The sequence below is a fragment of the Oculina patagonica genome, chromosome 7 (genome assembly GCF_052425735.1).
Source record: "Oculina patagonica isolate OP01 chromosome 7, crgOcupat, whole genome shotgun sequence".
Classification (NCBI taxonomy): Eukaryota; Metazoa; Cnidaria; class Anthozoa; order Scleractinia; family Oculinidae; genus Oculina; species Oculina patagonica.
Window position 1 is genome coordinate 15,676,266 of NC_135764.1, and position 27,220 is coordinate 15,703,485.

The window sequence follows — 27,220 nt, forward strand, 5'->3', positions numbered from 1 at the left end:
AATAATCAACTTGCGTGACAAGAAACTCTTCTAGTCAAAATACTTACTTGACAGGTTTCTGACAAGCAGCTATATTGAACTGTTCCATTTTTGTTCCTTATTCAGGAAAACGTTTAGTTTCTTTTTACTATTTTAAAAATGTTCGTAGAGAAAAAGATTTTTTTCCTGGTTTAACCAAGTGTGAGGAGAAAATGAAAACGTTTTATATTCGCACTAATCAGTTAGTCAGCTATGTTGATAAAAGCTTCAATTTCATAGCACAGGAAGTCGTGGAAAACAGGAACTGCGTCCTTTTGAGAATTCTTTGGCCAAGTGCCACATGCAACTCACACATAAATGATTCTTGTGAATAGTAACGACTGGTGAATGTAAATGTTTTGCATCCTCCAGAAGTCGTCATAAGCAGTATGAAAAAGCACCCTCACAGCTAAAACCAGAAATAGATTTCAAAAAATCTTAGTAACTTTAAAGTAACAGGGCCATGTATGAGGATTTGCTCTTTTACTTCTCATTCACTTGTTCGTGCGAATTGCTTTGCTTCTGACCATGCCACAAATTTAAGATAGCGCTTTTTACAACTTTGCAAAAAGCTGTATTATCATTATTTAGTAATCAAAAATTGAGGTCACCAATTTCTAAACACCAAACCGTTACTTTTGAGTAGTAAGCACTAAAAGCAAAAATTTATGGTGTTTTAGCAGGTTTTGCCGTTGTTATGGTTATCAGTTACGTCACGAAAATAACCACGATTTGTTTATCAATGATTGGGCGTTTGTTTGATGCCATTTTTGACGCAGTAACTGATAAATATCTCTAGCACGAACCAATCAAAGTATAAGAGCTGGAAAGTGCAGGAAACCTCTGTCAGCCTCCTTAAGCCGACACAGAGTATTTTGGTATATGCTTGTAAACGTTTACTTTCTACTTACAGGCGCCGTTACCTCTGAAATCCTATATAAGCTTTGTGGGATTTCTTATATGAAAAAAAAATTAGAACAGATGTTCTTTTAAAAGTTTAAGTTCTCGTGGTTACAACATTAGAGCATGCACGGTTTCTCTAAGGGCAAAAGTATATACCTATCCAGCGGTGAAATGATTAGTTTTGTGTTGTTCCGTTTTAATTGTTTTACTGATGTGGCTGAAGTTGTTGAAATATATCGGTGATTAGGTCCAGAAAGCACAACAGATAGTTGAATTTTATCGTAGGTCATTAAAAAGGCGTCCGACTTAACCTATAGTTCTTAACAAAAGCTACTTTAGGAACGCGGACCTTTATATAAGTTGTTCAGGTACTGTAGAAGGTAAAGACAATATGCAGTGAATAATTTGTTTCACTCCTGTGAATAAAATTGGCCAAACAACTCTGTCATTAGCTCAAGGAATAACACAACAGATGGTTGAATACTATGGTAGTCAATCACGATTAAGGTTTCAAGTTACTGCTCATAACAGAAGTTGTGAGTTTTGCTTCAATCAGCCAGTACACCAGACTTCTTCAAGTTCAAGACAAACGCGAAGCTGGATATTTTATCATCCAGGTAATGTTAAAGTCAATATCATTCATTTTCTCCGTTTTTTTAATATTTTTTCAGTATGATATAAATGTGAACTGAGCTATTGTGTCATGTTTCATTTTATTATCTGCCGAGTTTGAGAAGGACGAACTGCTAGATGAATGGGAAATCTGAACGCTCTTACGCATAACAAAATACACTCCTTTTTTATAAGAACGTTTAGTTTTCGTTTGAGGGTGAACAATCTTATTTCTTTGACAATTTTAGCTTGAAAATGTTGTATTTTTTTTTTAATTTTAAAAAGAAAAAGATACCGCAGTAAATTCACTCTAAAACGATAGTAAATATATTTCTCATTCATAACAAATGGGGAAAAAGAGGTTCTTTCTAACCAACATTTCAGCCTTGGTAGGTCGGCACGTTTTTAATACGTTCTAAAAATTTTGGCCTTACAAAAACAAACAAACAAACAAATTCAACAATTTCATGAGATTTGAGATGACCTGCAGAATTATAAAATGACGTTTGTATGGGAGACGATAAATTAAATCGGTTCCTTTAGAATTTTCGAGTGACTGGGATTTATCTGGAAGACTTTTTGCTGTGAATTGTGCGAATAGATGCGAATTTTGTTGTGCACACTTATTAGGCAAAGAAGGCTCTATTTTTTTAATTAAACCCAAACATCTGCTGCAAACTTCCTAGCCACCTAAAATTCAGTTTTCAATGCTATACCCATCGACCAATCAAACTTTAGTATGTTATAATTAGCTTATACTTGGGGAAGGAAGTTTACCAAAATGGAAATACAAGCGCTCCGTGAGGAAAAAATATGAACAATTTAATCTATATTTAGATTGCTCACAATAATATTCTATCTTTTAATGGCTATACTTTATCTTTAACTTGTTATATTTCTATTTTGCAAGGCTACAATGATGCTACGTTTTAAATATGTTTCTTTTTTAAGATAAGTTACACATGGCGCATGTAATTTGATGACGAAGCAAGTAAAGGTTGAGGATTACCAACCTTTTAAAATCAAATTGTTCCATGAGATTTAAACCTCGTAAGCGGGATTATTCCCAAATTAATTTTTCCCAAAACAATCAAATTTATGCAGAGGTTTTTTTTACCTGTGGTTTTCATCGGAATACTTAATAAAGTCCTCAGTTGCAATAGAATTAAGCAGCAGATTGGTTCACGAGGCCATATTCCATTGGCGTAAATAATTTTTCCATTGCTATGGAGAGAAAGCGATTGAATTAATCTGCCATTAGCAACCACCAGAAGAGGTTACACCAGATGGTTCATTATTATTGTTACCAACCATGAGAAAAAAAGTGAGCCTGTCTAATTTGATACGGAGGGTTTTTCTCCTAAGCATCATGCAAATTACCCCATGAAAAAGCCATTTTCAGAACAGTTAAAATCCTGTTTTGGTTTGAGCTTTGTTTATCAGCTTACGCGTTCCGTAATCAAAAGAGACGTAATTTAAGATGATATCCTGTTCAGATAAGCCCAGTTGTGTAATTCGCCACATTCCGTGCTTTTTGGAGGCGATAGAAGCCCTAAGTGATTTTTTTTTTTTTTTGAAAAAAAAAAAACCCGCTACATTTAGTATTGGATGTCCTTAGGGACAAGCTTTAGGGACAGCCTATTGTGTTATACACGTTCATCGAGTCACACCAGTCGCTGTGTTTGCTTTTGCTTGGTTATGAATGGTTACGAATGAATTCCAAGTAAATTTCTTTATTTTATGTGGTCCCCTGTTTCTCTTCTAGACCGGGTTAACGCTGAGAAAAAAATGCATGGGTTATTTTTTGTTAGTTGCTCAACAGCCACAGATTGGTTGGGGGTGTTAAAGACGACTTCAGTGCGAATCACAGCATGCCTGTTAGTAACATTATTATGAGCTAGAAAATGCTTGTGTCAGTATTAAAAGACAACTGCTGCAAGCCACAAGACGCATCGTGATGCACTTATACTTAGCCTTTGTCAAAAAAATTGCGTTATTGTCACCTTTCAACCGATAGACATTTTCAATTTTTTTAAGAAACGAGAAATTCACAATTTTCCAAAGATAATTACAGCCCGTCTAGTTTTCTTAGCTTGCTTTCACAACTCTCCCCCACACCCCCTCGCGCCTCCCATTTTGCGCTGGCGTCCAGTTCTCTCGTGATTCTTCTCCTGTGTTTAACGATCGAAGACAATGCGACTAAAGAGAGGGCTGTAAGTAGTCTTTATAACAGCACTCTTAAACACCTTTGAGTAAATTCCTTTGAGTTAAAGGCTTCGCTTGAAGATTTCCTGATTTTATCTTTCCGAGGGTAATTTAAGTGTTTTTCAGCCTCGATTCACCGTTCGCTTTCCATTTTCTGTGTTTGCTTTCCCTTTTTTTGTACCAAGAGCATGGAAAAAATCCCAGAATGAATAAAATAGACAAATTTCAGGGTGTAAAATGTTTTAGATTTTATTTGCATATACTCGCTGAAGTGAAACACAGGAACCACTCATTCTCAGCGCTTTTAAAACTTGCATTTTCTTATACTCAACTCCTACGAGCGCATTTGAAGTGGAGAATGCTAATGTTTTCCTTTAATTAAGCTGGTAAAAAACTACAACTTTTGGTCTCCACTCCTTTACTTATCTGGCCGTGGCAACAAAAGAATGGAATTCTCTACCCAATTTGATAAGGTTATGTAACTTCTCAGACTTTAAAAAGCACATCAGCAAAGCCAATTCATGATGTAAATGACAATTTTTTTTATAATTAGTTAATATAAGTCAATTGTAAATATGTAAATAGCAATTTCTATTTTAATTTTTCGTTAACGAATATTTTGTTCTCGGAAATATTAGCTTGTCAAGCTACTCTAAAATTCGAGCTTAAATGAAGTTTTAATTGTTTGTTGTTGTTGTTGTTGTTGTTGTTGTTGTTGTTGTAATGGTTAAATTCACCTTTCCTTTTTGTATTTAGATACACGAATGATTGCTCAACAGTGAAAGGTGAAATGCCTATCCGATTATGGACAAGAAAATATTTTTCACCGTGAATATTATTTATTTTCTATTTCCGTTATTGTGGAATTCTGGTCGCGCCCTCGCTACAAATCTTCAAGGTGAGCAGACATCTACTTTTTTAACCTCATGCTCTGCCTGCTACAGAGAGAGTAAACGGTAGCATATGTAGGAATAGTGATATTTAAATTGAAACCCACCCCTTCTCCTGCCCCCCCCTCCCCCCACTTCCCTGAACAGTGAAAAGAAAGTACTTAAAAAAGGCAACTGATAATGAAATTTAACCCTCGGTTCTTGACGGTGACATGTAATAGGTTTAGATTCAGGCTTAGCCAAATTTCGACTTTTAGGTAGTTCTTCATTGAAATAACATTTTTGTCACGTTTTATTTAGCTTCTTTAAAGAACTAGCCCCTTTTAGCTGTTGTTCTCTCGTAATTTTGTGTTGATTTAAGCTATTTTTGACGACATGACTAAACAATTAAATCCAAAACAGCAGATTTAATAACGTCATATGACGTCATAACCAGCTATTACTTCCGAAAGTTAAGAATCTGGTAAACTCTTACTGAACAAAAGTAACAGAGAACATTAGGAAATATAATTAATTTCTAAACAGATATAAACATTAACAAAATTCATTGTCCTTAAAATAGTTTCACCTAAAGTAATGTTACCGGCTCCAGCCATACGAGTGTTACCAGGTTACCAGTTGTCATGTTCAGCAAACGGAACTTCTCCCATATACAAAGCAGTGATAAGGAACTCAACTGTTATGATAAATACAACCGAGACTGCAACAGTAGTATTGCGTGAGGAAGGAAACTACACTTGTGTGGCCACAAACAAGTATGGAACTGACGTTGGAGAAGTCTCAGTCATTTTTACAGGTAAGAGCAACTCAGTATGCTTTGTAGGGGGCTTTAAAGCACAAATTTAAAAACTCAAAAAACAACATGTAAAATATAATGTGAGTAGAGTTATTTATCAATTTTAAAATGTCCTTGCTGAGGGGGGCCGCTTTTAATATCCTTCAGAATTACCTCCACAACATTTTAGGTTTACTGCACTTATCCTGATCTAATTTCAGTTCTGTTTACGTTTAGATTGTCAAAATATATGCTTTTATAGAGTGGTCAAGTTTTGGGAAAATACTCTTCTTTGCCGAAATGTAACATCATCCGGAGACATCATTAAATGCGTGCCAACGATTACTAAACATTTGTAAGAATACCTCATGACAAATATTAATTGTTCATTTGAAAATAGGGTTGGGTTAAAAAACTATAGTCGAAACTCTTCTTGCAACAGCTCGATTTTCTCTTACAGTTATATAACAAATTGTACTAATAATTTGGATCTTCCTTGAATTGGATTTCATTAACAGAAGTCTTAGTTGGTGAATTTATAAATGAAAAACTCCATTCTTTAAATTTATAATCTATAAAGAACTTCTACCTTGATTTGATAAAAGGTGTCTTCCGAATTTTGACACAACACTATAGTTCTGAGCCATATTTCGGCAGAGAACGTTGAATGAGGGATAGGTTTAGCTCGAGGTGAACGTTGATTACTCTAATTTATGTCTTTTCGAACCAAGAAGACTGCATTTACGGCATTTTGTTCAAATTATGAATTCTACAATTTAATTAACTTGTTTACAACATGACATAACATCAACTGAAAAACCAACTTAAAAAGTGCTAGAGCGAGAGCTGAACTGAAGCTTTCTAAATCCATGCATGGTCTAAAATGAACTATCAACAGGCGTTCTACATCGACGTTCGCTTCATTTTCAATAAACAATTCATGACTCAGCGAGACAATTCGATATGTTTCATGTCAGTTCACGGCCGGAAACCACGCATATCGAATTCTTCTCGCCGGCTGACAAATCACAAAACGCGCTGATCGCTAAATGAGCCAAAACGGCAAAATAATCATCAAATGAAGAGAATTCTACTCACATAAGGGTTTCAAGAAATTCCCTTTCGACCATCAGCTGCGCTCTTTGCAACTTTTCCATCTTATTCACAATGTAATACCCCGGATGTGAAGAATCGAAGTCTCCAGCCAAGGAAGAGTTCAAGCCCAATATCGCCATGACCGCCTTCAAATCTGCCCTAAAGTCTAGTTCCGAGTCCTAGTTGATGTGGCTGAAGACCTTTGCTGTCTAAAGGAAGCACAACGTTATTTGTACCAAGCAAAACGAACCGAGTCAAGAGTTCAACCCGTTAAAGCTTTGTTCTAAGGTACAATAACAGCCGACGCAAAACTTGCAAATCGTTAGACTTCCACCTTCATAGGACTTAATGATGTCCTCCGGCAAACTTCCTTTAAACAGCAGAATGGAAAGCTATAGATCACAACTGCTCTACCAGTTAGCGCGCGCAACTAGAATTCAAATGAAAGAGAGGGGTTGGAGTTAGAGACTGGGCTAGACTAACCACAAGTAAATCTAAGGGGAGGGAGACGGGGGGGGGGGGGGGAGACAGGGAGGGAGAAAAAAACAGTAAGATTACATTCACTACATTAGACAGGGCGACATTTCATTGGAAGAAAGCCGAACAATTCTCCGTATCCTCAAAAAAAAAAAAAAAAAAATGAAACCCCATACATTCCTTAACAGCCCGATAGCCACCTTTTATCAAATCAAGGTAGACTTATCCATTAAGTTAAGACTCCAAATACAATTAATAACCATTCACATATTGAAAGCTTTATGCTAAAAGCTCTCCTAAGAGATCAGCCTCTTTTATTTTAGGGCATGGTCGCTTTCGAGAGCCCATTTTTGTAAGCCACCAGCTCTGATAACGCAATTCTTTCGGTTTGTGGCTAACAGAAGCTTCGACTGTATTAATAACATACGGCAGTGAAGGTAAACGTAGTGTTCCGATTAAATAACGACATAAATTACGAAACCCTGCATCTTGCATTCGAAGCAATTGAAAATAACCCAAAATTAAAAATAACCAAACTTAAAAACATCATTTTTTTGAAATTATATTAAAAAATTTTTTTTTGAGATACAGTATAAGGTTCACTCTCTCTTAAAAAATTTAACGGACACCTCTACCAGACGGACACCTTCACAAGACGGACACCTAGTTATGGTCCCGTTCCTACCTTTTTCAGTCATTTTACTTGAACTTAACTTCCTATAAGACTGACACTTCTCTAAGACGGAAAGTTGGAGCCAGTCCCGACGGTGTCCACCTTAGGAAGAGTTGACTGTACTTATTTTAGGGTCTATCAATTTCCTAAACACTGTAAGGATGTATTTAGTTAAATATTAGTACTGTTGACTTGTTCTTGAATATTTATCTCCTGCTAAATTAATTTGATAAATGTTCATATTGCGGAAATTGTATAAGCTTTAGAAGACCCTTTGAATGTTAATCGCAAGCATGGGCGATAGTCAAGTGATTATAACATATACCTCTACTGTTGATTTCAATATTTTGACTATAGAGAAAAGAGAATACTATTTGAGCTAGTTATCTTTGCTTGCAGTGGATTGTTTTCAAGCAATTTGTCAAATATTCCAGATGGGACATTTTCTAAACTCACAAATCTGCAGATACTGTAAGTCTGATTAATGTCTTTTTTTATAAGGAAAAGCATGCTGGTAGTATTTTGAGCACATTTGCACACGATCATCATGCTGTAAAGGTCATAAAACGCAAAGGGAGCTATCGCAGAGAAAAACAAAAGGACTAAAGTCAAAATATGTACACGCACAGAAAAAAATATTGTGGTTACATGTTGCTGCGACGAGTCTCCTCGAGTGTGTTATTCTTTACGTCAGTGTTATATCGACCTTACATCAGTTTCTCAATAACTATCATCTCTACATTGACTACAAAACGCAGTTCAATATTTAGTTTACTCAAGCCCATCGATAATAAACCGTTGCTTTAGAACAGCGATGTGTGCAGTAGTAAGCTTGCATAATAACATACTGAACGGTTAAGTGATTTTGAATTAAAGAAAAAAAAAGCGTAATATGATGCTACTGTATAGCTCAATCTATTAACGTGTTTGGCAAGCTGATACATTTAACGGACCTGTAAGTCAAAAATGCACATTGCATTATAAACCTTGCATTAATTAAATAAATGGCGAGAATTTCTATCTATATAAATCATTTACAACAACAAACTACACAGTAAGCTATGCATGAGTCGTGTTACCAACAAAAGAGTCACAACGTCGATTTTGAATGTAAAACATGTTTCGACAGAAACTTCTACCTTCTTCAGTGCAAATGATTTAGAGAAATAATTAGATGTAATTAGATGTAATGCTAGGGGTACGTATACAAAAAATAGAAGAAAGCGTGCTTCTCCGCATTAGCAGAGCAGGCGTGGCTTCGGGGGTCCCGCAGGGATCTATCTTTGACCCCTGTTTTGATCGAAACTTTGCTATAAAAAGGTGCCAGTTTATGAATTACGTAGCCGATACGAAGATTCACACCTCAGGTCCCAACCCCCCGATTGCCGAGGAGGATAATAATAGGGACTTGGCCAACATGCTGCACTGGTTTCAGCATGCAAAACGTGATGAAGGCGAATCCTGTACCAGGCTTTTGTGCTGGGAAACAGTGATTGCTACATAAACATTAAATGAGCGGATTAACCGATTTCCATTTCTTAAGATATCAAATTATTAGGTGTTACACTAAATGAAAAGCTCAAATTTGTTGCCCACATTGCGCATATTTGTCGTAACGTATGGGGACAAGTGAACGCACTCGATGGGCCAAAAATAGTTTATCTTGTATTTGTACTAAACAAGGCAAAAGTTTCTGCATCACGTTTTAGTATTTAAAATTACAGTAGAACCCCGATAATTTGAACTCTGAAGGGAAACGAAAAACAGTTCGAGTTAGCGGGATTTCGAGTTATCGGGTTCGATTGCATATTTAATTTAATTTTTTTTTTGCCAAGTTAATAACTGATAGTTAACTGATTTTTCAGCACTTCAGTATACGGTACAGATCAAATTGAACTTATCTTGCCACAAACTCTAACAATACCATACATTCTTATGATAAGAGTTGAAAATGGCTGTCAAATACTTGATCTGTTCGTTGCTCTAATCAATCGGCAACCATGCCAAGTGGCTAGAACCGGAATTCGAGTTATCGGGGTAAATTTGCCCCAAATTTTGTTCAAGGGAAAATAAATTTAGTTCGAGTTAGCGGGGTTTTCGAGTTATCCGAGATCGAGTTAACCGAGTAAAAATGACTGAAAAGTGGGGGTCAAATCCAAGAGAAATGGAAGTTCGTTTGAGTTAGCGGGGTTGTTCGAGTTATCCGAGTTCGAGTTACCGGGGTTTTACTGTATTGGTAAGTTTTTATCTTTTCACACATTGCATTGTACATTGTCAAAGATCTATTTATAAAAACGCTGCTAGAAAGTATTTGAAAATCTGACAAATTTGTTAGATCCGCAAGTGAAACGAAGCACACCAGATGAATTTGAAGTCATGCACGCATGGGTTTATACCCTTGCATGGTTTTGTACTTTGTAGTCATGAAAAATAAATAAATAATAAAAATAAATAATAAAATGCAAAGATAATTATATCCAAAATATTGTAAGTTATTACATTTAACTTTTTTACATTTCATACTTTCAAAGATATTTGTCTTCAAACGCTATAACATCTCTACCTGAGAGAACGTTTGCCAATCTGACATATTTGAGAAGACTGTAAGTGAAACAATGAACACCACACAAGAAACCTTACAAGGGTTAATTCTTATTTAAAAAATGGCTAGGTATTTTCATTTTACGTTATACATCTTGTGCTTTCACAGTGATTTCTGGCAGTTCCTGCTTTGAGGGTTAATAATATACAAACAGCAATTTCTCCATTCTGATTGGCTAAGAACACGTCAATTTATCCCAAACCAGTGCAAAAAGTGTAATTGGCAGTGCAAAACGTGTAATTAGCAGTGCAAAACGTGTAATTAGCAGTGCAAAACGGTGTAATTGACAACAGCCTCATGAAAAATACATCTTGAACAAACAAAATGGCGGACGAAAGTGAGACAAAATTTAAACTTAATAACGCAATTTTAATTAAAAGACTTGAAAACGACGCAAAGTACAGAAGAACAACAAACATTACTTACTGTAAAAGACGTAGAATTATCAAAAAGGCAAAGAGGACAAGACATAACCTAAACTCGAAATAAGCTCACGGCCGACGGCCGATAGTAAATTAAAATTCTCGCCGAAACATTGCTTCACTTCTCTGAAGCGAAACGCGAAGAAGTACTGACCAGACTTCCAAGAAACCGGTTACCTAGTTTTGAACACAGAAGGAGCAAGCATTTCATTTCATGATTGGTTAATAATAGCCGAAGCTTGTTTATTTAAAAGCTCGCTCAACAACAAAAGGCACAAAAGATAGTTTTACAACTGTAAGAGGCAAATCTAACCTGTAAAACGTCCAGTGAAATCAGGTAGCAATGCGGAGTTGTAGCAGAGTGCTCATCTGTACTAAGAAAATCCGTTCGGTAGATTTTTATAGATCATTATTTCAGTTCGGTATTCTAGTTTGACTAGTTTGTCAGCTAGAGCAACATGCGTTGAACTGAGGTTGATTTCTGTTCGGGCGAACACAAACACAGCACGGATAAAACGTACCAAAAAAATACAGCAGCAGAACCTTAGGAATTTTTTCCTTGCTTTGTCATTCACATTCTTCAAATTCAACGGCGAAAAGAGTCAAAAGACTGTTCTGAAAACTTTTCATGCAGCACTTCCAGAGAGTGAATGAATATTTACGCATGAATTGACACGTCAAAATTTTTAGCCAGGCGCTACTCTGAAGTTGTCACGAAAATTATCAAAGCGTGACCGAAATTGTCGCTTGTATATTATTAACAAGTAATCACATGATTTTTCTCGTGCAATTTGGAATAAATAAGCACTTGTAAATTTTTCAAAGGCTACAAATTGCACTTGCCCTGCGGGCTCGTGCAATTTTGTTAGCCTTTGAAAAATTTACTCGTGCTTATTTATTCTAAATTGCACTCGAAATCATGTGATTACTGGTACTAATGAGGACGTGGTTGAAAAAAATAACAAATGATCATTAGCTGATCAATCATTAATGGCTGCGGTACATGGGATAAATCTCTCTTTACGGGCCACCAGCAACATTTTGCGAGAGATTAAAAGAAAAGTCCGGCTTTAATGCAATATTTAACAGTTATTCAACGAGCACGCGTTGGATATAAGATGTTAGATAGCCAACGACGCGCGTAGCGCCGAGTTGGTTATAACAATCTCAGATCCAACACTCGCGAATGGAATAATTGTTTTATTAAAAACGCCCAAGAATTGCAATATTTGAGCTCCCCAGTTCTTTTGGTTGATGCCTTTTGGTTACCGTACTTGTGTCAATGGTATATGAGCTCATATACCATTGCCTTTTAACCAATCAAAACGCAGAAATTGCGATATACCTTTGCTAGTTTTAAATAATGGGTTATATTGCTTTTTGCTTACAACCACTATACCCGACCGCATTTGGAAAGGTCAAAGTATGACAGTATTTGAAGTATCGTCAGGACGCTTGGGCGAGGCCTCTTGTAGAAGATCAAACCTTTTTTTATAGAGAAGTTAGAAAACTCACTGCAGAGGAATTTCGTAGGCATGTCTAAGACGAGTTTCCCTAATGGTCGCGGGTCGCGGGTTTCAAGTCGCGTGTCGCGGGTTTTGAATAAGTCGCGGGTTTTGAAAAAGTTGCGGGTTTTGAAAAAAGTCGCGTGTTTTTAAAAAGTTGCGAGTTTTCGATAGAAACCATTTATTTCTCAGTAAAATTCATTCAAACAAATTTAAACTCGTTTTCTTGGGAACTACGTTACAAAGTAGCCAATTACTTTGCGGGTTAAACAATCAAATTACGAACTTCGGAACAAACTCCCCAACTTTGGTCCTGCTAAACTTCCCAAGTTTGCAAGTTGAGGAGGAACAAGACATGTTGCTCGAAAGTCATGTTCATGTCGGAAATTCAGGTGAAGAAAACATGGCAGCAGCGGTAATGTTCCAGCGATTCCAGTGGCTAGAGTTACAAAATATTTGGTTGAAGTTGAAGAGCCTGACATCGTTTCGCATGAGCGATCTGCCGATAAATAAATTTTACGTCGGCTGAAATTTGGTCAAATTTAACTTTTTATATACAGCAAATACATCTTTAAAATTTTTGTGAGGCTTAAACTTCAATGTCAAGTCTTCTTCGTTTGTAAGCCGAATGAAACTGGACGGCTTTACCGATCTTCACGTAAAATTAATTTTATACAAATGCGAAAGAGTCAGACAAATTTGAATTAAAAGTCGCGACACGTTTACGGCTCAATTCTATTTTCAGTATTTTTTATGGTACGTGTTTTCTTCCGATGGTTTAGCGAAGCAAAACCATTTCTGTCAACATAACTACAGAAGGGTTTTTAAAATCTGCGCCAGTTAAAAATGTGTAAAACGTTTTTGCCACAGAATACTAGTAAAATATATTTATCAACCGTACGCGTTCAATCATGAATACTTTGGTTCAACTTCATGATCGCTCGCTGAAATATTTCTGCCACCACTTTGTAACGTGTCTCGTTCCTCCTCAACTTACAAACTTGGGAAGTGCAGAAGTTTAGTCAGCAAAGTTTGGAAAGTTTGTTCCGAAGTTCGCAATTTGATTGTCTAACTCGCAACGTTACTTCGTAACGTAGTTCCTAAGAAAACGCGATCATTTTAAAACCGGCGTCTTTGCAACCGGTTTAAATTTGTTTAAATGAATTCTACTGAGAAATAAATGCATTCTATCGAAAACTCGCAACTTTTTAAAAACACGCGACTTTTTTCAAAACCCGCGACTTTTTTCAAAACCCGCGACTTTTTCAAAACCAGCGACTTATTTAAAACCCGCGACCCGCGACCCGCGACCCGCGACCCGCGACCCGCGACCCGCGACCATTAGGGAAACTCGTCTAAGACATGCCTACGAAACAGTATGACGGATACGTTAAGATAATATATATTTGTTTAATCACTGGAGTTAACAATGTTTCCATTCTGATAAATACGCGGTCAAAGCTTTAATGTATACGTTGGGCCATAGGTGCTAGACAAATTTAAATCGATCATCGTTAAAATGAATGTCTTTAATTTACGGTACAACAAAGATAATAATCTCGAGGCAGAACAACTCATGGACTAAACATTAATTAAGAGTTAATTCTCTGCTGTCTAAGAATAGAAAGATGTTAATGCTGGCCCATAGGTTCAAGACCTTTTGTAAAATCCATCATGGTTAAAATGAATGTCTTACGGTACAACAATAATAATCTCGAGGCAGAACAACTCACGGCCAAAAAATTAAGTAAGAGTTAAAATAGAAAACAGTTTCGCGATCGCCTTTTCGTTCTGCTTTATACAAAAGAAACGTCAATATATTTTGTGGACATAATATTATATTCCCCTCTCACTTTTCTTGTCTTAACTTCGGTGCACTCAAATGGGTTGCCCACGTACGCAAAATTAAGTTTGTTCCAGCTTTTTGCTTTGTAAGAACTCGCATCTTCCGGCAGAGCTTCAAGGCAAGGCCTCACGGCAAGGGATTAGAGGGGGTCCTGAAGGGGTGAAATGGGAACTGGGATTTGCCTATTTTTTACTGGGATTTGCATATGTCTTCACTAGGAAAATGGGATTTGGGTTACTGGGACTGGGATTTACAAGCAAAAAATGGGAATGGGAAGCGCGTCAATAATAATATCAATAATATTCCTCATAGCATAGTTACAATGTTGAAAACCCTGAAACGAAACCAACGCCTGCACGCAAGTGTTTTTCAAGTGTCAATCAATTTTCGTGTCAGTGATTTAGTTACTCAGCGAAACAGCTATGACTGAGAATGCTCAAACTAGCGTAATTCGATACGGGCGAAACACATTGTCGCACCCAGGGTCTTCGCTCCCTTTGATCAGCAGTCTGGAAACGAGCTATCCTGGAAGGTTTGTGTTTGGAAGTTTAAAAATATCGGACTTCCGGTTGAATTGCGCATGGTTAGTTTTAAAAGCATGACTTGACGAACATCTTGGTGCTTTACTTCCGGCAAATTTCTTGTTTTCAAAACCAATCGAAATCAAACGGAACATTCGAGAGTCGCTCGTGTCGTCAAGATTGCGCAGTATTAAACGAAGACTCGAGGAACGAGATTGGGGGAACATGTGACAATTAATTCCTCTACTAATCTAGTAGAACACAACACACACGCAAAATTGTAAATTACACATTCCTCTGAACTGCTCACCCAAAGAACTGGAGAAATCATTGATACGGATGTGTGGAGTTGAGAATTTCAGAAAACGAAGGGGATTTACCGGCCGATTTCAACTAGCAGAAATAAAAACGGGATTTAGGACAATTAAAACATCACAGTTTCTGCACGTATATTTTTATATTTTTCATGCACTGGGATTAACCAAACATTTCACTGCTGGGACTGGAATTTGAGCAAAAAATAGTCCGGGAAATGGGATTTGGGCAAAATTTTGGCTGAAAATGGGATTTATCATCTTGCGAGAAATATTTCGGTAAGAAAGTTCTCCTTTTAAGCCCTGGCCAGACGGCAACGCAAGTAGTCGCAAGTTGAACTTGCGTACAAACTTACGTTGGGTGGCCAAACGGACTCGCAAGTACTCGCAAGTTGTCAAAAAACCATTTAAATGCTACTGCGCGTGAAACAATTCAGTATTTGAAGGAAGCAGCAAAACCTGCGTTGACTTGCGTTGGGTGGCCAAACGGTGAAAAAACTTGCGTTCACTTGCGTGCAAATTTGATCTCGACCAAAGTGAACGCAAGTCATCGCAAGTCAACGCAAGTGCACGCAAGTCCTGGCCAAACGGGAACGCAAGTAAAGGCAAGTTGAAAACTTGAGTCCACTTGCATCTCCGTTTGGCCAGGCCTTTACTGGTGATTTCATTCAGCCTACACAGTGAACACCGCGCAACAAATTTCCCGCGTTTTCAAATCTTAACTTCGTTTAGAATTAACTGAAACGTCCAGCTCATCCAGTCGATAGAAGATAAAGGACCATAAAGTCAATTGCTCATTTTACGGTTATGGAAAATGAATGCGAAGAAAGACCAATAAAATTAAAATTTAACCGTGAAGCGATCGAACGAGAGCCACATTTTTTTGAGTAAAGGCGCATATATATATATAGAGGTTTCGATACACTCACACATGAAAAAAGACAAACAAAATAGACAACAAACAAAATAGATCAGATAATAAATCTCTCAGATGTTTTGCTGGGTAGTGTCGCTGAGTAATTTTACCCGTTGTCTATATTTGTCTTGCCCCGAATCCTCGTTTAAGACCTTTAAAAATTTCGGATGACCATGACCGCCATGTTGCACGACGTACGTTGTTCGTCGTACAGCGCACGCGCCGGCGGACCACGCCGCTAGCCATGATGAACATAAAAACTCAGCTACATGGTTTTTCTACTTGTAATTTTCTATGGCTATGGGGCTACGCTCAGCGGCCCTTCGGGCCGCTAAGGAGTTCCGCTACGATTTGGCTTGTCTAAACGAGCGTGGCATTGCCGCCATTGCGGACTCGATAGACGAATTTTCATTTATTGCAAATTTTGAAAGGAAATCGAACCTTAAAATACCATTTTCGCAAAAAGAGTACTAAAATGGTTTTTTGTGTAAATTAAAAAAAAAAAAATTTCGCTTCTCGATTGGTTTTATTTGTAAGAGGTTTTCTGAAGGCTTGATTGTTTCATATGCCACGGTAGTTTTTTTGTTAGAATGACCTTAAATAACTTCCAAAATCAGAGGCACTTAACGGAGGTTTTCCGCAGAACAGGTGATACGTTTTTTTGTTCGCTCTCTGAGAATGGTGTTGCTAAGAGTTGTGTTTGGTCTGCTGGGAAAGTTTATTTTTTTTTAAGTTGGGGCTGCAATACATTGCAATGTAGTAAGCGGTTATAGTTAGATTGACAGTGGTGTATGTTGCTTTTTTCAACCGCTGTCTGTCCCCCAAATCCCCCTCCTCCACTGAAGGCTGAAAGTCCGAATTTGAACCTAGTGCCACAGCCAGCGTCTTGGTATATTTGGCTTGCCTTCTTCCTGGATGTTATTTATTCTGAGACCATGCTGGTTCTTCTGGGAGTGGCAAACAACTATAATTTTCCCAGCAACTGAAAGCTTTTATTTGCTGTTTATTTGCTGTTTACGTTGTAACCTGATGAAGTCCACGAAATTACTTGGATGGGTGCCCCTAACAAATAGTGAAAGTTTTTTACTAAAGTAAAACTTACCCAAACCGTACAATGCTATAAGAAAGTCTACAAGTGGGAGATTTACATTAAATCAGCTTAAAAGATAGACAGTTTTATGCCTAACCGATTTCACCTTTTCTCACTTACAAGCCCTGCATACAAATTATGCTGTGAGAATCACGTAGTGAAATCCGCCTTTTTATGAATGGAGCAAACGTCTCGCAAAATACAAAGGTTTTTTTATTATTAAGGGGAATTCAAAGATATTTAACTTAAAACTCGATTGCAGGTTACCCATGCATGGCCACCCAGGCGAAGTTCCAAAATGTAAAAAATCCAACTCTCTATAGGTCTTGAGAACAGCAGACACGTAAAGATTTTAAGAAAAACGACATTTTTTTTTAAGTTTGAAAGACATGTTTCGACAGAGCATCTGTCATCTTCAGTTGAATGGTTTACAAAGCACAGAGAGTTGAATAATACTTATCCTAATTAGCATTTTTTACTACTTATTATTTAACTCTCTGTGCTTTGTAAACCATTCAACTCTCTATAGCTATTTCGAGAAACGTTTGTTCCATTTTCAACAAGGTGGATTGTACCGCCTAAAGATCTTTAGCAATTTTAAATTCGCGGTGTTGTTATTTTTGTAGAGATCTTTCTTACAATAAAATTCAATATTTACCAAAGGACTTGTTTTGTTGTTCAAGTCGACTTCAAGTGCTGTAAGTATCACATCAGTTAAGGCATAATTTTAATAAGCAGGTAAGATTTATCAGTATATCTTTATGAGAGAGTTGTCTAAGTTGTTTGATAAATGAAATTTCCGTTTCAAAAACTTAAAATTAACTTTTGCTATTTGGTTGCCAGGTTGTTGCAAAATAACGTGATAAACGTTATATCAAACGAAACATTTTCAAGGACCACCTCTGTGGTGTATCTGTACGTATTATAATTCATTTTCACCACGCACTGTGACACACAGGTTCGACTGTACTGAATTCCCCCCCGGGCAAATAACTTCGCTATTAATGGTTGTATGTTTGTTTTAGTACGCTACTCTTTTATGTCGAGTTAGCCAAGCTGTTTCCCATTATAAGGAAACAGCATTTCCAACTAAAAAACATTGTGTTCCCTCATAAACTAACAGCTATCCCTCCAGTAATTTCTTTTTATAAGTTAGTAACAAATATGGAATTAGACTGGAGAAAAATGGTTTTCTTTATGAAATCTGGATGAAAACTTTTTACACATCCCGCTGGCCTCGACGGCCATTGGCCGGATCGTGAAATTTGGTAAAGTCCAACCATTCGCTCTAATACAAATATTGCAGCTACATCGCTAAAATACCAATACTTGTGAACAACAAGCCTTGGCCTTTTAAACTGGATGAACCGCATTGAACAACTTTGATTATCAAGAAAGAGACGAGGATCTAAAGTTTGGCTATTTTGGACGTTAAAGGCCAGCTCAAATTTTCCTTAACTTCATGTAGTAAAATATCAAAAGTGGCTCGTACTCACAAGTTAAACTGCATATCAGCGACAAGCTCCATCCTTTCGCTCTGAGAATATGTAAAAATATTTAGCCGTTCTCTACTCCTTCGATTGTTGACAAGGGGCGAAACAAGTGCTACTCGGCAGATTTCGCCATGTTGTCATCAACAATTCGAACCAACTTCAGTACCAAAAAGAGGAGGATTTTGTTAGATCACTAGTACATTTATCTCGCAGCGAAGAAAGAAATCGCCTTGCATTCCGCTTTAATCTGAACGAAAATTATCACGTCGAGAGTAGACTATTACAGCAACTTTTACAGCTACATATCAATCTTCTACTGTCCGCCATCTTGGTTACTTATAAAAATCTTACTTACTTATAAAAAGAAATTACTGGAGGGATTTTGAGCGAATTCTATTTATTGAGCCAAATTAAGTTTGTGGATCTTAAGGAGACATTCTCTTAAAAGCCGAAATTTAACAATCGAAACAAAACCAGACAAGAAACCCACTAAATGCAGTGAATTTGGTGAGGTTTTTTTGTCTGTAGGCATGCTTGTTTACAAACACATTTCACGAACGGGTACTATCCATCCGGGCACTATTTTTTCGGACAAGCACTCTGGGCTGATAGTGCCCTCCGCGGATGAACACTACTGCGTAACGTGATCAATTTAAACAAATCCGAATCTGAGCAAATTAAGTGATGAACTATAAGAAGTGATAGTTGTTGAGGTCACAGGCTGAATAAACCATCACATGATTTAGATTATTTTAATGTGTTTCCACAATTAATGCTTGTAGATCAAACTGAACATTCCCCACGCGTGACCAATAAGTTCATCCAATACACATGTTAATTTTTTTGCACAATCTTCAGCAAACTAGTACGACTTCAAGCAGAGACAACGTTCCGAAGAATCAGTCATGCATCGACACAAAGAGTATTAGTTTTAGTCAAAGTATTTTTTTGCCAAAATGTTTTGACTTAAAAGTTTACTCTCAATTTTTAGATTCCTTAGTGCCAACCGATTAGAGAAAATTCCACCTCGAGCCTTCTTTTATGTCAGTCCGCCCGAAAGTGGGTGGGGTCATGCATTGTGAGTATCAACGTTCATTGCGCTCACCAGCGTGTCTTTTTTTTTAATTATTTTAATTACAACAATAATCAATAATAATAATCGTTTGGACGCGATGGCTATGAGTTTGGAAAAAAACTCCATCTATCATTGAGTAATAATATGGTTAAATTTGTTTACACTGGAGAAAAATATTTTTAATGTTTTTGGCACATCGCATCCAGTTAAAAATTTGGCTGATATATTTTTCCCGAATTTCTGAATTTTTGGAGTAGTGGTGCAGAATTATTGAAGTTACAGTATGTAAATTCAACTCTAACACTCTGTTAAATTTCCTATACTCGATGCTCCTTGACCAACCAAGACCAAAACCCATTTTTTGTAAGAAGCCTCGCCAGTGCTTGCTAAATCAGAGTGCCTAGCCGTTCGTTGATCGTGCGAACCGTTACAGTCCAAAACACCTCAAGCGTTCCTGTCAAGGGTGGATTAATGATTCCATTATTGCAAATTTGATTTCTTTCTTTGCTTCAATATTCCATTCTTGAATTAAATATTGCAAAGAATTCGCTAGTTCTGTAAACAATATAAAATGCTTGAAAATCTTCTCCAACCTTCAAACATACGTTTTCTTCGAAAATTATACCGCAGTTTTTGACGCCCCCTTCGACTTCTTGGAATAAATGACTTGCTCACTTTGTATTTGTAATTATATAAACAAAACTGATCATCTGCTTTGCCAGAGATCAGTCGCGGAGTAGATTGCAGTCCCGACAACAATTCTCCAATTCGCAACACGTCACCGCAGCAAAAAGCGATGCAAAAACATTGCAATACCCTGAAATTTATGTGGAAAGAGTTTGAAAACCCCACGGAGCAAGGATGATAACAAACAACAAACTCAACTCACATATGACGACGGGTCAGGGAGGCGAGTGCTCTCACCACTGCGCCGTCTGCTGCTTTCCATCTTGATATTATTATGATACTGTTGAACATCACCGTGTGGGCATCTCAATATAAAATAGACACTTACTTTATCTTTATAACTTATTTTATATAACCCTAACCCAAAAGTAACCAAGCATGGTTTGGACTGACAAAGATTAAGACATAATTTGGATCTTTTGTTTTTTTCTAACACGAAAAAAAGTAAACTGAATTCCCCATTCTTCTCTCTTTTAATTAAAGAAATAATCTCTTCTTAAACTTTTTTGTTAAGAAGAAGGTCCTTTTTACCTGTCCTTCAATCCGTATAATTTGCATATTCATATAAGCCAAAAAAGGAACGAAGAACGTATGGTATGAAAATGGCTACTACAATCTTTGTCATTTAATAACATTACTTTTGCTGGTATTATTGCTCAAGAATGTTCTCGGATAATCCCATAAAGACAATCGAACCAGAGGCATTCAGGTGGGGCAGTTACGAAAAGGGAATGCACATGTAAGTTGCGAAAATTTTCTATTTTCTTTTTTCTCTTTTCTTTAATTTGTTGGACATTTTTAGACTTTTAAAAATAAAAATTATGTTGAAAGCCAGCCATTTGGTTTTGTTATACAACACATTATGGGCGACAGAGGAAAATACGTTTTTTTCCCGCAGGTTTTATACTAAAAGATATCACATAAGCAATAATAATGACACGTCGTTTATTTTGGACAAAGTTGATTTTCTCGAAATCTAGTCTGTAGCATCAAACCCATTACTTACATTGGGAAATTAAAGCCTGGTTCTCACTAGCGACGCAAGCACAAGCGCAAGCATCTGCAAGCTTAATTATTTTGTGACAAGTGAAAGCGAACGTCGACATAATTATAAGCACAAGCATAAGAACTCGATGTTTATTAGTTACACGGCTCAAATGCTCAGACTCGAAAGAATCTGGATCGAGTGTTTTATGTGGCAGACACGGCCTGACCTCGTAAATTTTCTTGTGCTTATGCAGTGCTTTGTTTTCACACGGCATAACGCGAATGCAAGCAAAATAAAAAAGGAAAAATGGTCCTTGTGCTTGAGCCTATGCTTGCGGCGAAGTCTCTTCCACGGTGAAATAACAGCTTCGATGGTTGGAACCGCTGCTTGCACTTAAGAGTGCGTCTATAGTGAAAACTGAGCCTTATGAAAATCATGGCAAAGTGTTATCCTTTTTTTAATTTTTTTTTTTGTGGATATCTGTCATAAGGGAATCACTAACATTTTTGTGACACCGTAAAATTCCGGTGTATACAACTTCGTAAAAGGTATTAGGTTGGCTAATAAACAGAGGGGCTTATATCGGGGGGAGGCAGTGTGGGTGATTAGCGGAATAAAAACTGGAAAAGTTTCGAAACATGAGCTACAGCAATGTTGATCGAAAAGTTTATTTTTTAATGTAAAAAATCATAATAACAAGCCACTCGTGGCTTCGCCGCTTGCTTGTGTGCAATTTGCTTGTGTGCAAATCCCAACAAAACCGCCGCTACATTTAGCCCTGTTCAGTACTGTCATCCAGCAGAGGCGGGGGGTGGGGTGGTGCTTAAAACCGGATGAATTTTTTGTTTCCAGGTGGATGGGCCTATAACCAGGGGGACTTATAACCCCAATATTTATCAATATTGTGAAGTAAAACAAAACATATTTAAAAAGCCTCTCACTAGAGCTAAAAGAGGCGAAAAGAATTAATGTGGCCTCCATGATATTTTCCATTATATAATATCTTTCTGGCAGAAATTTGCTACGGACGAAGCTGAAGACATTGAGCTTGGATTCCTTCTTTGGTCACAGTGTTCAAGATTTTCGAATGTAACGTATTATGGTTACAGAAATACTAACTTATAGAATAAAAGTTGAAAAATACCGTTGCTAAGCTGCTATCAACTTTTTTGCTCTTTTCAGAACGATAAAAAACCGATCGATTGGAAACGTGATATATACAACAGCACCCGAAGAGAATTTAATCACGATATATCTGTCAGTACATTTTGTTTCCACGTGCACTCTGTAAGCTGCTATAACTATGTACCTTTAATACACGGGATGCATCGGACAGATAGACGGCAGACCGTTGTACATTATTCACCAAACGCTACATGAGAGGTAAACGAAAGCCAATGCACGAATGTTGTTGAACACGAAATATTCGTCAGCAATGCTTATTTCCTGTAATATCAGGTTACACAACCATACCTAATTTTGCCTGTTATTTTACTTGGGATTAATTCTTCTTAAAGGAGCTACGTCACGGACAAAGCATCTTGAAAAAACTGGCAAGTTTTTCAAGTTTATTGTTTGCAATCCGTCTTAATCTTCGTCAGTCTAAACCATCCTTGTTTATTTTCGGGTCTTTATTACTCTGTTGTTGTTTTACGTTAGAAAACTATTATTATTAATATGGTGACATAGCTCCTTTAAGTCCAGGAATTAACTCTCAGGTTAAACGTTTAGTTCGGCCACAAACCGCATTCAGCACAGGTTTTTGCACAGGCAGCATTAACTTATTCTTCTCGACTCCCAACCTGGAAGACCAGGGACAACGCTTAGTTTTCTTCTTTCCTTTAACCTACCCGGCATGGGTGGCCCTAGCGGCATAACTATCGGGATCACTGAAGCAAAGCCATCTCAACACGACAAGGTAGTAAACTTCCTTATTTATCCATTTAAGGAAGAATAAGTTTCAAAAGGTTAGTCTAGGTATGTAAATTTAATTTTTAACTGGAAATAGAGTGCGATTCATGCAGTTTGTTTTTGCCGTTGGCAATGCTTATCTGCCTTTTGATGAGCTATAACTAGATAAGGTACTGGAGAGTGCAAAAAGCCTTTTATTATCAATTGTATAATTATAGCCTTTGCTAGTAAACGAAAATATACCGCCGGTACAGGGAAACTGTTGCACATATGTAAAACTGTAAAACGCCGAATTACTATCTCCTAGGAATCTACAAAAAACACGTAAGTTAAATACCTCTTCGTTAAATACTTCTGTCTGTGTATTTTTTTATAATCAAGAAACAATTGCATGGCCGAATTGTTATATTTTCTAGGAATCCCATGGATTCCCTTAGAGAAGCTGTTAATATCGACAACCCAGATCGCTTTATTGTTTCCGCTATCTTGGCCTCTGGATTCAGAAAGATTCCTGGCAATACTCCAAATGCGGCTGTATTTTTGCCATGTCCTCTGGGTACTTTTTCCAATTCATCCGCCAAAGGAGTCGATGGATGCACAACATGTCCACCAGGTATATATGCTACTCACTCACATACTCAACTCACTCAATCGCAAGCTACGCAGGCTAGAGATTTTGTTCTTATACAGCTTATTCGAGAGGGGTTGTCGGAAAAAAGAACAAAAGTGCATATGACCAGACTGAAAGGAAGTATGTGTAGAGGTTGAAAGCTACTGCACGTGCTGAATACTAATAAGAGGGCGACATTGCCAACGCAAATTTGCACGTTTCCTTTCTGTTCAGGAATGTGGAAACAAGGTACTTTTAGCCACGCTGAAGTTAAGAAGAACTTTCAAAACTGAAAGACATGCGACAGTAAAACTTAAGTTACAGAAAATGGCCTCCTGAGAGGAAAACAAAATCTTCACGTGCAAAAATACAAACTTGTACATTTCCTTCAGATTAATATGCAAATTCAAGTAAATACCCAGACCACCTTTCGGTCTTGTCGTGTGCACTTTTGTGCTTTCTTCCAACAACCTTTCTCGAATCAGCTGAATAACGCAACCAACAAACTTCTCGATGCTCAACATAGGAATATAACTGTTTGTTGTGAGAACAGTCGAATTCCTCCCCTCCGCAGGCCTTCTTCAGGCATTTCACAACTTTGGAGAATAATTATGCGTAAGAGTCAAGGTAAATTCAAAAGATGATTATATTTAGATTTTATTCCTTTCACATTTTCTGTACACAGATTTGGAGTAATAAAAAAAATGAGAAAGCTCAAAGGGTTCTTTGTTATGATATAGCCAATAACTCTAGTAAGTGTCCGTGAACCTAATGTCGGTAAGTATGTACCGGTGCAGCGGTTAGATGTATAGAATTCATAATGGTTTCCTTTTCAGGAGGATTTTACTCTGATGATGTCGGATACGTGGCAACAAGCTGCAAGAAATGTCCAAATGGATCGTTTGTGTCATTTGAAAAAACGCCAGGAACACGAAAACGAGATTGCAAGTCCTGTCCAGAAGGTAACACTGCAAATTTTCACGTGATTTTTTTTACCAAATTTAGCCGTACTAGTAAATGCATGTTTTGGTTGTTTATATTCTGTATATAAATCTTTATGTTAATTTTTTTCACTTTTAATAATGATGACATAAAGCCGTCGAAACGAATGTAACATTTTTATCGTTGTTGAAATAAGAACTACATATAATTTATAGATAATGAACAAAGTTACGACAAACGCACACACAAATACAGATGCATACATCAAAAAAATAGCTTAGTGTCCCGCTTTATTTCTAGTAAAGCTGGAATCGCTTCAGGAACTATAGAAGACTTCATATCCGGCTGAATGCAAAACTTTTCATCATGTCCTGACACTACTCTCTTAAAAAAATTACATGTAATGCAAAGTATCATGACATTTTAAGAATTTGTTTCATCATTTTGAAGACGATTATGAAGAGGAAATGGAGGATCACTAGATCTAAAAAATAAAAAATAAATAAAGATAAAGCAATTTTTTAAAATAAGATTGTTTTGTTCAAAACTGAATTGATGAACACCTGAATTAATTGATATCTACAGAAGTGCTCAAGTTTAAGTAAATACTTCTTAGGTTTCATAAATTGTTTAGACAGTTTCCTTTACTCTTGTTAAATGTTCGACAGGAACTGAAACTGATTTCTTCGCTGGATACCGTGCTTGTAAATGTTTGGAAGGTTTTTATCGAACCCATATGTTTGAAGAATGTTACAAATGTTCACGAGGACTAAAATGTAAAGATGATTACGTTTCTTTGAAATCTGGCTATTGGTGGGGATGGCGGAACAAAACACAAAAAGATCGCTACAGGGATTTCATTGCGAATCTCGTAACATCTTCACCAGCATTAGATGCTTCCAGCGTACAGTACCCATTTCCGATACCAACGGCGTACAGGTGTCCAAGAGAAGAATCTTGCAAGGGTGGTTTAGCTTCCCTATGTGAAAATGGGTACGAAGGCCCACTCTGTGGAGTTTGCAGCTCAGGGTATTATAAACAATTACAAACGTGCACAAAATGTCCATCAAAAAACTGGATGGTGGGGCAGTTGTCGATAATTGCAGCCATTGTATTTATAATGTCTGTAACACTGGAAAAACTGAACCCTTTACAGACTTGACTAAATTTCTGTAAATTTAAATTGTACAGACTTTTTATAAAAAGAAATTTTAAGGTCTTCTTTCACCGTCATAACAGAATGTTTGTAAATTATGGTTTTACATACATTTTGCGTACTTTTTGTATTTTGTAATAAGACAAAATATTTATAAAATGTCTGTGAATTCTTAGTGCTCAGAGTTTGAAGCATTGACCATAATTTACATACTTGACAAAATCTCTTTATTAAGTCTGTAAATCTACGTTTTACAGAGGATTTGAGTGTTTGCGTAATAGCTTCAAATTTTATATAATGTCTGTAAAAGTGCACAAGCAGGGCTACGTAAAATGTATGTAAAAGCGCATAAGCAGGGCTATGTAAAATGTATGTAAAAGCGCATAAGCAGGGCTATGTAAAATGTATGTAAAAGCGCATAAGCAGGGCTATGTAAAATGTATGTAAAAGCGCATAAGCAGGGCTATGTAAAATGTATGTAAAAGCGCATAAGCAGGGCTATGTAAAATGTATGTAAAAGCGCATAAGCAGGGCTCTGCAAAATGCATGTTAGGCCCGGTTCATACGTCGCATATCTGCCGTGTCGAATTCAATTAAGGTGGCTCCATAGGGTTTCTTGACCGCGCGAAGAATGGGTACGAGCTTGAAATGCCGGCAAATCAAAACAAACATGGCGGCTTCACGCGAGCGTGAAATTTTCGGCGAGAAAACGCGAGACTTGCTTCCTGCCAATGAAACAACACCTGTGCTTTCCTGTGTTGAGCAGATAAAAGAGTTTAAAACACCCTAAAAAGTTGTTTACAACGTCCGCGGTGCTTCTGGTCGCTTTTGTAAAGTGCGTACGATCGAAAGCAAAAGAGAAAATAAAAAATAGTCTCCGCGATTGTGAGATACTTCGAGCAGAATTTCAGAGATTCTGCTACATAAAGGATTAAGGTATGTCTCTAACTAACCTTTGGGTTAACAGATATTCGCACAAAAACCGACAACAACGGGGAACGCTCGTCATTACACATCAACTCGTTTTAACTCGTATGGTTCGAAAGTTCGCGCATGCTCAAATAGCGATCTTGGACAATTTCTATTCTGATGACGTAATTATTATTCGGGCGAGAATAGAAAATTTCCCCTGGTATTTGCTAGAGTTTCCTTCGGTGAAATTCCTTAAAATTTGGCATAGATGTAATACCTTTTTAACTGCCCCTTTTGCCGTTTTTTTAAAAAAATTTGTAAGCCAGTTTTTTTGCTTAGTCAAAAAAACACAAAATAACCAAAAACGCAAAAACGACCTGGACAACCCCTACTTTTTTTGTTTTTAAAAGTTACTTCTCATCACATTCAATCCGTTGGGAGAATTTAAAAAATTTTCACCGAAGAAAATTAAAGAAATTTAAGATCAAAGCCATAAAAACACCAAAAAACCGCACTTTTTGAGTAGATGTAGCTCAAAAACAAAGGCCGTTATTTAAAAAAAAATAATGCACAACATATTTC

General features: G+C 37.1%; 2 protein-coding genes across 2 annotated transcripts in view; one reads left to right on the forward strand and one right to left on the reverse strand.

The window, feature by feature from the left end:
- The window catches only part of LOC144659972 (allene oxide synthase-lipoxygenase protein-like), a 64,290-nt gene extending 42,402 nt beyond the window's left edge, over positions 1-21,888 (reverse strand). The window contains exon 1 of the mRNA XM_078520508.1: positions 21,878-21,888. The gene's annotated coding sequence lies outside the window, so the exon portion shown is untranslated. The remainder of the gene's footprint in view (positions 1-21,877) is intronic.
- On the forward strand, positions 1,481-25,732 carry LOC144659234 (uncharacterized). Its single transcript, XM_078519666.1, has 11 exons — positions 1,481-1,543; positions 4,524-4,636; positions 5,191-5,424; positions 5,641-5,758; positions 8,048-8,119; positions 10,180-10,251; positions 20,781-20,858; positions 22,290-22,364; positions 23,435-23,631; positions 24,465-24,590; positions 25,239-25,732. The coding sequence occupies exons 2-11, from the start codon at positions 4,543-4,545 to the stop codon at positions 25,730-25,732; spliced, it is 1,560 nt and encodes a 519-aa protein (XP_078375792.1). The 5' UTR covers positions 1,481-1,543; positions 4,524-4,542.
- Positions 25,733-27,220: the final 1,488 nt, after the last annotated feature.